The 15,274-nt window shown below is 37.2% G+C and overlaps 1 protein-coding gene across 8 annotated transcripts in view; it reads left to right on the forward strand.

The window, feature by feature from the left end:
- The window catches only part of trpm3 (transient receptor potential cation channel, subfamily M, member 3), a 250,897-nt gene that overhangs the window by 170,427 nt on the left and 65,196 nt on the right, over positions 1 to 15,274 (forward strand). For all 8 annotated transcript variants that reach the window (XM_087253504.1, XM_087253505.1, XM_087253513.1 and 5 more), the window contains 2 exons: positions 7,822 to 7,996; positions 10,897 to 11,020. In XM_087253504.1, coding sequence (XP_087109630.1) covers positions 7,822 to 7,996; positions 10,897 to 11,020 — 299 coding nt within the window. The remainder of the gene's footprint in view (positions 1 to 7,821; positions 7,997 to 10,896; positions 11,021 to 15,274) is intronic.

Raw genomic sequence — 15,274 nt, forward strand, 5'->3', positions numbered from 1 at the left:
TATAAATCATATAAATAAATAAGTAAATAATGAGGCTATTTAGTATAAAATGAAATTAAATATTTATTATATATTCGGAAATGAAAAATCCTAATTTAATAATATCTTTGATACTAATGATGATCATGATGAGAATGATGATGATGATAATTATTATTATTTTATTATTATGTATAAGAACTGAAAAATCATAATTTAATAATAATATTAATGATGATGATGATGTTAATAATGATTAAGATGATGATGATGATGATGATGATGATTATTATGATTATTATTATTATTATTATTATTATTATTATTATTATTATTATTAAGTAGGGTATTGTTTATTTATTATTTTTATTTTTTTAGAAAAGTCTACTTTTACAATTTGACACTTGTAAACCACAGCAGAAAGTTCTTATCAGCAGGCCCATGTCTTATACAGTATGAAAGAATTTATGTATGCTTATAAAATGAAAGAATTTATGTATGCTTTTTGTTTTCACAAGCTTTGGAGACATAACATAAATTGCGCTTTTAAATAATAGCCATGAGGCTGTGTTCAAAAGAACATCAATGTTTTACATTTACACCCAAAGTGCTTCACAATCATGAAGGGGGGACTCTTTACACCACCACCAGTGTGCAGCATTCACTTGGATGATGCAACGGCAGCCACAGGACAACGGCGCCAGAGCACTCACCACACACCAGCTATTGGCAGGCCCGTGCAGAGACTGTCCAAAGGGCATGTGCAGGATAATTTTTTAATTATTTATTTGGCGCGCGCGTTCTGATCAGCGGTGTTGTCGCGTGCATACTCAAGAGCGGTGTTGTCGCGTGCCTAACGAAGGCCGGGAGGGGGTGTGTCGAGGGGACACTTTTGATCATTTTGGAAGGGCACTTTCTATCCAAGACTAAAAAGGGCATGTGCACTGCACAGGTTGAGCTCTATGTGTGCACGTGCCTGGCTATTGGTATAGTGAATGGACAGTGGTAGAGCTAATTCGGTGGATGGGAATGATTGGGAGGCCATGATCGTAAGTGCTGATTAAGGGACTTTGGCCAGGACACCGAGTTACACCCCTACTCATTACGAGAAGTGCCAGAAGGGATTTTTAATGACCACAGAAAGTCAGGACCTCGGTTTAACATCTCATCCGAAAGATGGCGCCCACTGACAGTATAGTGTCCCCTTCACTTTAACTGGGGCATTAGTAATCACACAGACCATAGGTTGAGCGCCCCCTGCTGGCCTCTCTAACACCACTTCCAACAGCAACCTAGTTTTCATGTTGTCTACCATCCAGGTACTGACCAGGCTCAGCCCTGCTTAGCTTCTGCAGGGTGATATGACTGTAGATTAACACAGTTGACTGTAAACTTTGATTTTAGGTAAGCATTTCCTAAAAGAAAAACTCCTAAACTCTCTTGGCTTTTTAGGAATAAAAACAGGATGTCAGATAAATAATGCATGCTTTGTCCTGTCGTAACGTAAGAGCTAGTCTAGACAGTTACAGCCATGCTTAATAGGTTTGTGCGTGCGCTTGCGTGTGTCTGTGTGTGTAAACATAAGTGCTCCTGTAAGTCCACAAACATCATGGCAATAGGTCTTGTTGATCAATATTACCACTTCAATAAAGGAGAAAGTGATATAGAGAAAAAGCAAGAGACACATAGTGATAACAGTGGGAGGAAGAGGTCGTAAAAAAGAAATAAATCCTGCTGTTTCTGATTCCTATACCAGCTGAGCAGCAGTTGCGTTTGAAGTCAGTGAGCTGCTAAAAATAGACACACTTTATGTAACCGTACCCATTTTAGGCACAATGATGACAGCACATGTGGATCTGGTGTACCTCTCTGTCTGTCTCGCTCTCGTTTTCTCTCGTTTTCACTTCTTCCTTCTTCTTTTGCATAATTTAAGCAGTGGTAGGAGGATCTGAGTGCAACATGCTTTTTGAATTATAGTCATAGCATATAACTTAATCTCATGGAGTTGTAGGAGAGAGTTAGAGTGCAGGGCTGATCAGTTTTTTGTCCTGTTCACCTGCTCCCTATCAGGTCTTCTCCTGCTGTACGCGCACCTGTTAATTAAAACAAGAGTGGTTAATTACAGCTGATTAATGAATGCAGAAATGATCTGATTGTGCTACAAGTGTGTACCTCCAAAGCAAAAGACATTTTACATTTCAATGTGCTCTAAAAACATTGCGTACTGTGGAAAAAAACTGCAGGCTGCATAAAACAAATAGCCAATTAACAAATGAACGGCACTTATGAACTACTTATTTTTAGTGGATCAAAAACATGAAGCAATGTACTTTGCTTGTTATTAATGATTCTTTTGAATAATAGTTCAAAAAGACAAGTTACAGATTTAAAGGCAGAGCATTTCTAATTTTCACCACTAGAGGGTGCCTATTCACAACAAACAAGCAAGCAGTTTGATAACTGAGTTTGAAATCATGGGAGTCGTCATCATTTTTTCACCCGCTTCAAATGTTATCACTCGATTGAATGGGCGTAATCGGTGGTTATCAGCTGATAGATGTGGTCCAGTAGGGGCCTTCTGCGTCTACTAATAGACTCAGAAGGTTGTTATCATAAATCCCCATGGTTTAATCAGCTATACTAATAGAGATAATCCAAATCCAGGGGTCTCATGTATCAACGCTGTGTACGCACAAAAATTTTGCGTACGCCAGGTTTCACGCTCACAATCGCTCACGTTTGGATTAACTAACGATGAACTGAACGTAGGAATGTGTGCAGCTCCACGCCAGCTTTATGGCTGGCGTACGCACATTTTTTGTGCGTGTCTGTTTTATTTCCATTGGCGACTCCTAGAGGCAGTTGTGTTAAATTGCTCTCTACAAAGTGTCTGAGCCTTGCAATGGCAGCTGTATGAGACGGGTTCATCTAGCAGGTATATAAGGTTTCCATACCATACAGTTGACCAGCCAAACATTAAAGCGCAATTTGCAGCGGTCGCCTGTTTTCCCATTGTAATGGGAGTGATCTACTGCACGCTCATTGCTATAAAGACACTATCTGAAGATGAATTTGCATGCGTGAATCAGAAACATTTCCATTCAATAAATGTGCAAATAAAATATGATGCACAGACTTATTAATGATTCCTACTTGTCTTTCTCGTGATAAATAGTTGGCAAGATCTGATAAGTAGTTGGGGGAAAAAAGAAGAAGAAAAAGTTCATCAGACGCTGGATTCGAACCGAGTTCATGCTCAAACGTGTCAAAACAAGTTGACATGCGTTTTACGAGCTACGCCACTGAGACTGTTAAGGGTGCTATAACATTTTACACCTATAAATCACACTATTTCTCTTTTAACTCCACAGTGCAATGTTCAGACTCAACTGTGTGAACCGCATCAGCTAAACTCTCCCCAATCTATTTTTTTCTTTTGTTTTAAATTCCGACAAACTTGCAAATAACACCGTTTTCCTCCGGTCTACCTCCGAAAGCAGCACCTTCAATTCACATTCTGTTCTAAGTTTCTCTTTTTGCTTGCTTTTGCCATTGCTTTTTCGTTGGGTTTTGCCAAAGTAGAGTCATTAGCATATTCATAAGGGGGAGGAGGCAGGGAGGGGTTTTGTGCTCATGCATGTTGCGCTCAGTTTCACGTTCATTTGGATGTACAAAAGAATATGCGTGGCATTCGGCGTACGCAGTGTTTCATACATCTGAATTTTTTTCTGCGTACGCACATTTACAGCTGTGCGTACGCAATGTTTTAGTATGATTTCCACGCAAGGCTTCGTACATGAGGCCCCAGATCTGTTGGGTAATCTAATGGGTAATTTAATGGGCGAAGCAGTGGCGCAGTAGGTAGTGCTGTCGCCTCACAGCAAGAAGGTCGCTGGGTCGCTGGTTCGAACCTCGGCTCAGTTGGCATTTCCGTGAGGAGTTTGCATGTTCTCCCTGCGTTCGCATGGGTTTGGACCCACACAGTCCAAAGACATGCTACAGGTGAATTGGGTAGGCTAAATTGTCCGTAGTGTATGAGTGTATGAGGGTGACAGGCCCAGATGACAGGCCGGCGGAATGTGTAAAAAAGTCGTTATCATATGGACAAGTCTAAATGGAGGACTTGTTCCAAAGAGCTACCCCTGCAACCATGCGGGACTAAGGCCGAAGAAGAAGAAGAAATTGAAAATTTAATAAATGATATAAATATTTCTCGTTACCTTCCGGCCGCAGCAGTATGAGATCTATAGCTGATTAACCATGTGGATGGATGGTAACAGCCCTCTGAGCCTAACCAGTAAGCACAGAAGGCCCAAACTGGCCCATATCTGTCTGATAACACTGATTGCGCCTATTTAATCGAGTGAAAACATTCAAATCAGCTGGTCATTTACATCCAATGGGACTCCTCCAGAAATCATGTTCATGAAAGTCCACCGCTTCCAGTTCTTCCAGTCAGGACCACATGGGGAAGAAGCAGCGCTATTTTATCATGCTTGATACATTTTAGTGTTCTGTCATAATGCTGCTCAGTGCAGTCTAATAAAACACACGACACATTCAAGTATCTTTAGTGTTTCCCTGTTTTCTGTTTTTTAAAAAAGGAAACCTAGAGTGTATGATCTTATCATGGCAACACAGGACACGGTTTGTGTCAATATTTAAAATGACTAATTTCAATTGACCTCTCTTCTGAATATTTGGGACAATTTTAGTAATAAGTCAGCAAAATATAAATAACACTGACTGTTCCAGTAGGTCTTGGAAATCCCAATGGGGAAAAATCATACACATTGTGGCTTTAAAATCAGTCTGCAGGAGAGAGTGTGTCACTTACTGTACAGGTGTTGTTTTAAGCCCACTCACCTGCGTAAGGCACACTTTAGAACTGCATGATGTTTTTCAGTAAAAAGAGAGTTGATAAGAAAGTGTCTGGTATATGCAGAGAGGAGAGAGTTTGTAACTGACTTTGATTTGTAAGCAAAATATAAAATATAACCAAATATGTAACTAAATGAACTGGATTGAAATCACAGTCTGTATCAAATTGAGAGCTTGTGAATCAAAATGGAATTGTTTGGTCATCAAATGGATGGAGAGCAGGAATTCTCCAGATGAAGGTTAGAAAAGGGAAACGCTTCCTCTCACTGTGGAGTGCCTCATGAGGACTGTCTTTTGTTCACTGCAGCTAAGTGGATGTTGGGTGTCATGCTGACAGACACAATTGGGTTATGATGAGAATATCTGAAGGGTCAGTCTCAACAGCCATTCACTAGAATAATCTGTTCCTCTGCACACCAGAATGACTCAAACTTCTCTTTTCAGAAGCTTTTTCTTCTTCATCCTTAAAGTGATACTTCAGTTTCTTACTTCGCCTACATTTTTTGTAACCTTAAATATGTTATGTGTCATGTCAAATTTGTAATTCATTAATTTATTTATTCTTTTTTTTTTCTCGGCTTAGTTCCTTTATTGATCCGGGGTTGCCACAATGGAATGAACCGCCAATTTATCCAGCACATGTTTTACGCAGCGGATGCCAATCCAGCCGCAACACATCACTTGGAAACATCCACACACACTTATTCACACACATACACTACGGACAATTTAGCCCACAGAATTCATCCATACCACCTGTCTTTGGACTTGTGGGGGAAACCGGAGCACCTGGTGGTAACCCATGCAAACTCAGGGAGAACATGCAAACTCCACACAGAAATGTCAACTGACTTAGCCAAGGCTCGAACCAGTGACCTTCTTGTTGTGTGGTGAACGTGCTGCCCACTGTACCACTGTGTCACCCCAAATTTGTAAAAAAAATAAAAATAAAATAAAAATTCAGGGTTTTCACCTTTAATGGATAGAACAGTAATGAATATTGACAAAAAAAGTGTGGTGAGCAGAGAGAAGGGAAAGATCAGCATAGGACCTCAAGGCAAGAATCGAACTTGGGTCACCCTGAACACTGGTGTGAATGTGGCGATTAACTAACCACTACAACATTGGTCTCATTATTCAATCAAACAAACATTGCTATGTTTGCACAGAGATGTGCAGCAGATCAGCTATGAATTTGTTTAGCCTGTTAAGGTGGTTGAGGATACAAGTTTGTTGCCCAATTGAATGCCCTTACAGCGATATAGGCATTGGTATAGGCTTTTGCTTCTCAAATCGCACCCGTGGCAACAAGCATGTAGTCTACATGTTCCTAGCTAAGTAGTGACTCAGTAGTGACTAATGCAGACATAGTCAAGCTTTCCAAGTAGTTTCGTTTCCTCCTCTTTGACTCACTTAAATCTTTAACCTCTGAAACTTTGAAATTGGATCATCAGAAGGAAACCAACTTGAGACTCACAGTCTTCTCTTAAATAATATGAGTGTAAAGCAAAACATAAATTAAACAAAAGTGGTGAGAGTGTAAACTATCACTCCGACTGCCATTAAAGTAATGCTATCATCACTTTGCTGAAGCTCTTAGAGGCAACCCTCATTTATTATGTATATCATAATATATAGCCTATGACTTTTTTTCAAAGATATAGCCTATATGTTGTTAAAATAAAATTACAAAAAAGTGCACTTAACAGTTACTATATCGACAGTAGGAATGGGGAAAATGTCAATGCAGAACAGCAAATATCTTTTCTGATGATAGTATATACAGTAGCTACACAGATGCCCATATCAACGTGTGGCCAATATGTTATTATACTATTTGGTTAAAAAAAATTAATTAATTTCTGTTCACTGAATGGAGGTGTTTTTGAAAGTGGTGCCATCTTCAGCATTTAATTAGTAAAAGAAAAAATGTAGCATTACAAAAAGCTGCTTAAACAAATAACGCACAGCATTACTACGATTACAGAATAGTTTGCGCTGTTATAATTCACTTACCCTTTAATACATTTTGGTGCGATTATAACCCGCTATTTAAAAAAAACAACAGCGACTGAATGTTTTGAATGAGAAGCTGTAATGTAGCTGTGACGGGATGAATATTGATGTAGCCCCCGCCATAGAAGCATAAATGTAGCGGAAATCATGTGTATTGTAATGTCATCAACAGGTAACAATTTATCTCAATTGTTAACAATATGTAAGACATTAACTAACCTAAACTAATAGTGATCAATTACAGGATTTATTAACATTTAAAAATGTATAAACTTTTTATTAGCCATTATTAATTTTGAGCTGAAGAAATGTATTAGTAAATGTTTGGATTGGCAGTATTGCTAATTATTATTTCAATTACTGGAGCAAAACCTTATTTATAAAGTGAGATAAACAAACTGAGAAATGTTTTAATAAGTTCAAACATAATTTGACAAAGTTTTCATTTGGGGACATAATTTGAAGTTTAAAAAAGGAAATAAATATATTTAATACATTTAAAACAGCAGTAATAATGTATCATAAAACAAGTATCTTGATAATATCATGTTGTAGAGACACTGGTGATTATCACCTGCACTAGAGTACAGTGAATAATGCTGACTGACTTTATTGGGGGAACTAGCTTTTTAAAGGTTAAGTGTGTGCTGTAACCTGACTGTAACTCAAAAATAATGATCATTTTCCACACACTCCCAGCATCCCTTCTCAACTCATCTAGTGTTCAAACTAATAAAATCCCCCTAAAAAGCTTATTATAGATAGCACACAGCACTGGTAAATATCAGACAAACAAACAAAGCACCCCCAGAACTGTTTACACTCTACATGAACGGCTTACTTCTAGTTGTCTCTGCACATTAAACTGGTGGAGGATAAAAAAGCACCCTTCACCTTTAATCTTTCTGATTGCTTTTCCTTGTAACGTTTGTGTTTCGTCTGCAGGGATTGGACAGGGTGTTCCAGTAGTGGCTCTGATAGTGGAGGGGGGTCCGAATGTCATCTCTATCGTCCTGGAGTACCTAAGAGACACCCCTCCGGTGCCTGTTGTGGTGTGTGACGGCAGCGGTCGAGCCTCTGACATCCTGGCCTTTGGGCACAAGTACTCAGAGGAGGGCGGGTATGTGAGGTTTATCTCTTTCTACACTGTTACACTGCGATGAGATATGAATATTTATTTACATATAGATGAAGATTGAACTGTAGTTCAGGTAAGAGCGCAACAGTAGTCACCCAATTTTCAGCAGTAATTTTCCCACTCATTTTCTCCAGTATTTAAGCCATGAATGAAACCAACCGGGTCTCAAATGAATCAATAGTCCCATAAAGCACAGTAAATTGAGTTTTGTTTGTATTAAATTTTAAAACAATAAGAATAATAATGTAAGTATTGTCCATTAGTATTAAACACAATATATTTTATTAGATTTGTACAAGACTAAATTTAAAAACAGACATACAATACTGTATAATTTAATGTGATTTCTAGATAATTTTTTTAATATGTTGTAATGTCATCAACTGGAAACAGTTTACAATAAGGTCTTATTTGTTAACATTACAGTATGTAAGACATTAACTATGTGAATAATTATCAATGTGCTGTATGCACAGCTAGTGTTTTTCAGCCAATGATAAACTTCCAGTGAAAGGTTTATGTGACTATTTTAAATTTCATAAGGTTCCTTTCACAGCATCGATGTTGTAATGTCATTCAAATATAATCGGTTAAATAGGCTTAAACATCCGTTTGGCTGTAAAGCATAAAAGGATACGTTTAAACGCAGGCGCCATGATTAGCAGCCGGCGAGAACTGAAACTCCATTGAATATACAGGGGTAAAATTAATTTCCGTATTTTAAAGACATGGCGTGGAAAAGTATAATTCAATGCAGTGCTCGTTGTTTGATGTGATACACACTTTATATTGTATCTTAGCCAAGCAGTGACGAACACTGTTTTTTAAATAAATCTGATCTTAGACATGGCAATTTCGTATAGGATGACAATTCACCGGAAGCCCTGGGGCTGGCTGACTGAAATTAAAAGTCTGTGTGCATATACTCTATTAAAGCATTTATTTACATTTATTAGCTAATATTAATTTTGAGCTGAAGAAATGTATTAGTAAATGGTTGGATTAGCAGTATTGCTAATTATTATTTCATGTTAACTATTGTAGTTAAAAGCGTTATTGGTACCCATAAACCTTTATTTTGCATATATGTTCATTTATTGTATGATATTTAAATATATTTACATTATGTAAGTGTGAAAGTGTGAAACACTTTTATGAACCTTGAGACAAATTTAAATTTTGGAAAACATTTTTGCCAATCATAAGACACAGTTACACAGGAAAAATTATTTTACCAAGGACAAATTTACATTTTAGAAAAAAATTAACAAGAAGCGAAACACTTTTATCAGTCCCGAAGCAAATTTACAATGACAGATTTTTGACGGAAAGAGAATGTACCACACACCGAAAATGATGCAGAATATACCACACACCTGAAGTGACGCGTTGGTGGTGAGCGCGATAAATTCATGTAGTGGAGTACATGGTGTAAAAAAAGTTTATAGTGACTGAACATGGACTGCGGTCGATGGTTGTTTTGACTTTTTGTAGCAAACACATGAGCAGCTTAACGTGGTTTTGCTTTAAAGTGGTCGAAAGTTTTTAAAGGACACGAACTAGATGGAAACACAAGACATACTGCATCAATGTGTTCAATATTTTAACGAGTGCCACTCTTACGCTGTAATTGTGGACATGATGTCTACACAGTGTAAACCTCTGCTTGAGGACTCTTTGAAGTAAACTGAATGAAGCCGGTGTTACGGTTTAACTGGTGTCCGTGTAAACTGGTCACCCTTTCCAGATGTAAACTACTGAAGTTTGCAGATTGGCAAATTCGGCACTTTTTCACGGCAAAAAAAACATGCTCATACTAAATAAAGTTTTTTATTACTTGGTGTCAGTGTTATTGTAAACATTATTGATTTTAACATTTGTGCGACAGAACAGTATATAACCAAAAATAATGTAAAGAAATATTTATAATTTACATGTCATCAACAGCATTCGAACCCAAATCTAGGTTCAGCAGAAGTATCAATCAACCTAACTAACTGAGCTATTTAGGACTACGCGTTGAGGTCAGTTTTGATATTTTTATCAGTCAACATATGCTGTGCTTTGGTTTTGGACTTGTGTTAACTTGTTTCCATGTACTCGCATTTACATGTTTCTACAAACTCTCACGCTATTATTTCCTCAGAATAGCTCTAAATGACAAACCGATGTTTTTTTGCTGTTGGTCAACTTCTGCTTTGGACTTGTGTTAACCTGTGTCTACAAAGTCAAACACAATCTGATATTTTGTGAAACATTCAATGCTTACATGTGGAACATTCCCTTTCCATAAAGAATCTGTCATTGTAAATGTGTTTTGGAACTGCTAAAAATGTTTTGCATCTTGTTCATTTTTTTTCTAAAATATAAATTTGTTTCATCCTTGGTAAAATGGTTTTTCCTATGTAATCGTGTCTTATAATAGATAAAAATGTTTTCCAAAATGTAAATTTGTCTTGAGCTTTGGAAAAGTGTTTTACACTTTGTAATGTTGTTTTGCACTTCCCAGCCACCGCAGTTATGTATTCAAGTAAACACATTATATTACAGAAGTATATAAAAAATAAACTGTTTAAGAAATTAGGGAGACTAATATACTGTGTGACATTTGCAATTCACCATAGGAGTGTGAGGTCAATTTTGCCACTGTTTTCATCATTTCTGTTTTCATTTTGATTTGAAATCACTGTGACTTTAAGCTATGGTTGGTTGTTTTATGAAAGGGTCATAAGTTATCATTAAAAAGCAGTTTGTCTAAGGAGGAAATTAATGGGAATTTTTCTTTCTGGAACCCTACTGTTGCGCTCTGCTGGAATGTGTTGATTGCATAAATGAACTGCTCTGATATGCCAGTCTCATCTTTCTCTCTGACTACATGCTAGAATCATAAACGAATCTTTGAGAGACCAGTTATTAGTCACCATTCAGAAGACGTTCACATACAGCCGGACGCAGGCCCAGCATCTCTTCATCATTCTGATGGAGTGCATGAAGAAGAAAGAACTGGTGAGTGTGTGCAAAGTGCCTGTACAAGTCCTAATGATTAAACCGCCCTGATCTGACAGATTTAAAGAAACTTCTCTAGAGCCTTTCTTCCTGTGCTTTGAGTTCTCTGTGCGAGGTTGAACTCAAGATAAAGCCAGGAGATTTCTCTGCCACACATTTCTCTCAATGTCAGCATGCAGTTATTCTATCGGACAGTCAGAGATGCGTGTAAAGTGGAGCCTTGAGCTTGGGGCTGATAAATGTCACTACCTCTGCAGTCCACATGAAGTACATTTCCTCAGGCCCTAACACCGTCTCTTCCTTTTAGCTTCTCACACAAATACACCTTCTCTTTATCTCCGGATGCACAGAAAAGAACACTATTCTTACTACTGATATTATCAGCCAAATCTTGTCATCTTTTTGAATCCACTGCTCTTCTGTTCAATTATTCACCAGACTGACGACATCATAAACTTGTATGACTTTTCAATTAGAGAGCACTTTCTGCTCCAAGCTTTTAGACAGTTCACATTTATCCTTCCCCCGTTAGCCATTATTTCCAGAAGTAGCTCAGTAAAGAGTTTTAACATTCAGCTTCTAGGTGCTATCAGGAGAAGCATTTACTTTTATCTTAACATGATTTAATAAATTTAAAGTGACCCTATTAGTGCCTTGTTTTATTAGATATGACTATTTATGTACTGAGGAATATGGCTGTTGGTTGCAATATAGGCTCATTCTAAAAACTTAGCCTTATTTACATTTCTGGAGATCGTGATTTATGTAGCCAAAAGTATGTATGGCTGCATTTTGTTTTTAAACAAATGCTGTAGGGCGCCATTGCTTTTTGCGCTTACCAGCTGACCGATTACCTAGGTGTTGACAGCTTTTCCTCTGATACCAGTTTGTCCAGTTAGCTCACCGTGTACATTGGTGTACTGGACATGCAGAGAGGAGTTGACCATGATGAGTCTGGCAAAGAACGGTTCCAGAAAGTGGGTAAGACAAAAAACAGAATGCAAAAAATGAAATAAACAGGTAAAAACAGGGTGAGAATGTGGTATAAAAAAAAAAAAAACAGGCGAGGGCTTTTCTTTTTCTTGATTGCTTTTGAAAACTTTCAGTTGGGTTTTGGGAAGTGGGTGCTTTTGAAAACACTATTGGTTGGGTTTAAGGAAGGAGAAGGGTGGGCTAGTCAATCAGTGAATCAGTCAGTCATTCAGTTAGTCAGTCAGTGAGTTGGTCAACAGTGGCCTCTGGTGAATTTACGCAAGAAGAGCAGGTGTGAATGGCACGCGCGAGAGAAATTTGAGATCTCAAAAAGCGTACACAGCGGCCTCTGGTGGATTTGCAAAAACAAAAACTGCAAAAAAATCATACCTCCTGGGATGTATTTGGTGCTCTCCAGAAATGTATATCATGGTACGTTTTCAGAATGAACCTGGGGGGGTTTTTTGAGTTTCTGACTAGTTTTAGAGGCCATGTTTCCACCTGGTTTTAACATACAGTACATTCAGACCTTTGATCTCTGATCTAATCTCCGATTTATAAAAATGCAGTATTTTTGTGGCTTTTCAATGGATTGAGAAATGAAAGAACGGTAATAGTAATTGTCTCCCAAAACAAAGAACGCATTGTAGCTAAAACGAGTTTGCTGTGAATTCAATCTCACTTAATGCACAAACCTGTGTAATAACTTAACATAATGCCAGCCTTTATTGATTTTCATTGGCTGCCTGCGAACAACATCTGCTTTTACCCTCAAACACCGTAGTTGAGGCCTGGAAGATTTTGGCTCATGCTGCTGACAAGCTGAGAAAGCCTGTTTTCTGCTCTGGAAAGCAAATCTGCTTTGTGTTTTCAGCCCAGAAGTGATACTGTTAAACCAATTCTATCATTATTGTTCTTATTACTATTTACATGCGCCAAGAAGGCATTTGAAATGGAAAATCAAATATGGTAATGGGTGTTTGGCTTCTGTCACTGGCACAGTACTTTTTTAAAAGATGCACATTTGTACCCAAAGAGTCCACAGTAGTAGCTCAAAGGTGCATATTAGTGCCCAAATTTACCTAAAAAGTACCTTTGAGGTACCATAGTGGACCCTTTAGGTACAAAAATGTACTTTTTGGAAAGGTACTGCCCCAGTGACAGTACCTGTACCTTTATTTCTGAGAGTGTTACATGCACTGAAAATGTTTGACCAATCACAAAAGACTGGACCATCTGATCAATCACAACAAAATAGACTCTCATAATGTGAAGGATTTAGAACTACTATCTTTGACTGTAAGAAAAGAGCTGATGATGCAATATATGAGACAAATATGTCTATTATGCCTTGATATGGGTGAAAATCTATAGATGGAACAGAAATCTTATAAATATCTTACCTAAATTAGTAACAGGGCCAATTGCTGTATCTATCAAAATTAACAAACCCATGATTTGCATGCTAAGAGTTTCTTGTCTTTGTATGTTATTGTAATTTCTATTCAGTTTCATTGTTGTTTCTGTATATTTTCAGTCATTAAATCATACATTCTCAAAGTGATTTTTGTGTTTTTTCTTTTATTATGAATACTTTCGATCCTCTTTTAGTCGTTGTAGTGGCTTCACTCATTGTCTATGCATGTGTCTGTGTACTTGTGATTTTGTGCATATATTTTAATTCAATTCATTGTGTAACTGTTTTCAGTGTTGCATGCGTGTCCACTGTGAAATAACTGATCTTTATGAAGATGACCTTATCAAACATGGACATGAATCTTTGTACCCACACACCATATGACTAGTTTCTTAAGCCTGTGTTTTGTTGAAGGTAATAGCACAGCATGCTGGCTTTAATTTACATGCCACCCACTTGAGTATTCTTTATTGATGACTCAAATGTGAGATCACAAAACCTTTGTGAGACAAAACTGTTACTGAAAGGGAAGGCTTTTTAAAGTATTTGGTCTCAGAACAGTTTAGCAAGCAGTAGATTTAGCATTGAACCAGTGTAACCAGTGCCATTTTCAAACTGATTGGGTAATGCACATTTTGAATTATTGCACAAGAAATTATAATTCACAATATGTTTTTATGCTCTCTTGAGGCGGTTTTGTAAAAAAATATTGTATAAAAAATGATGGAAATTGAGGAAATTGATCCATTTAAATTAACTCTGACCTACTGTAGTGAACTTTACACCCATGTGACTAATCAGCTGTCTTCAATATGCTTGCCTTGTTTACTGATGGTAACTTAGCTACCAATAAAGTCTGCCACTCTAACAATTTATGCACCTAATATGCATTTGGGATTTTGAAAAGATTAGCTTTGCTCAGAATAAAAACCTGTTTATTGACTTTAACAAACATGCTCAGTGGTGGTTCTGATGTATTTTGGGGCCTAGAAGATCTTCAGTTCATAGCACAGCACTCATCTCTCATCATCATACATGCACACGGTTCAGCTCAGTGCTGGATCTCTTTTACTCCCTCATTGCTGTACTTTCCACTAAGGACGAGCCAATGGGAGAAATTCCATGCTTGATGATTGGAACAAATGCTTACAATTTACAACTGTGATTAGAAAACTGGAGTGAATCAGTGTTAGAGGTGCCTTTGGCAGTCTTTGAGGATCTTTGGCAAAGGTTTTTCAGAGTAATTATCATATTTTAGCAGGTTAATTTGAAGACATTAACATCAAAATGTATGAGTATGTAATAATCAATTCTGAGTATTGTTGCTTGTGTGGTATATGCACTGTTTATGTTGCTGATATGCAGAGAATTCATTCAGCAAACTGCACATTATGTACGTATATAGCTCACAATGTAATGCAACTGACAAATGCAAATTCATATAAAAAATATAGGCTTAATCCCACTATGTTACTGGCAAATGATAAGACATTTGTACAAAATTGACTTAGAAAATAAAATTACCTTTATTTCTTTGAGATTGGATGTCTCTTGCTGAACAAGAGCATGTGATAATAATACAGCTTATTACAGTATGAAAGGTGTTGTTTTTTCCCATAAGTATGTGACATGCAGTGAACTATGCAATAGTTAGTATAGTTTTTATAGGAAATGTTTAGTTTTTTTCTAAAATAGCCTTTATTATGTCACATAGTTGACCTTGGATTATAAGAGACCTTTTTTTTTTTCAAATTGAGAGTTATACGTCATCTGAAAGCTAAATAAATAAACTTTCAATTGATTCGTAGCTTGTTTGAGTTCGAAAAATATTTGGTTGAGACTGTATTTTGTTGAACTATGTGAAT

Source organism: Danio rerio, chromosome 5, assembly GCF_052040795.2.
Source record: "Danio rerio strain M-AB ecotype USA chromosome 5, GRCz13ab, whole genome shotgun sequence".
Classification (NCBI taxonomy): domain Eukaryota; kingdom Metazoa; phylum Chordata; class Actinopteri; order Cypriniformes; family Danionidae; genus Danio; species Danio rerio.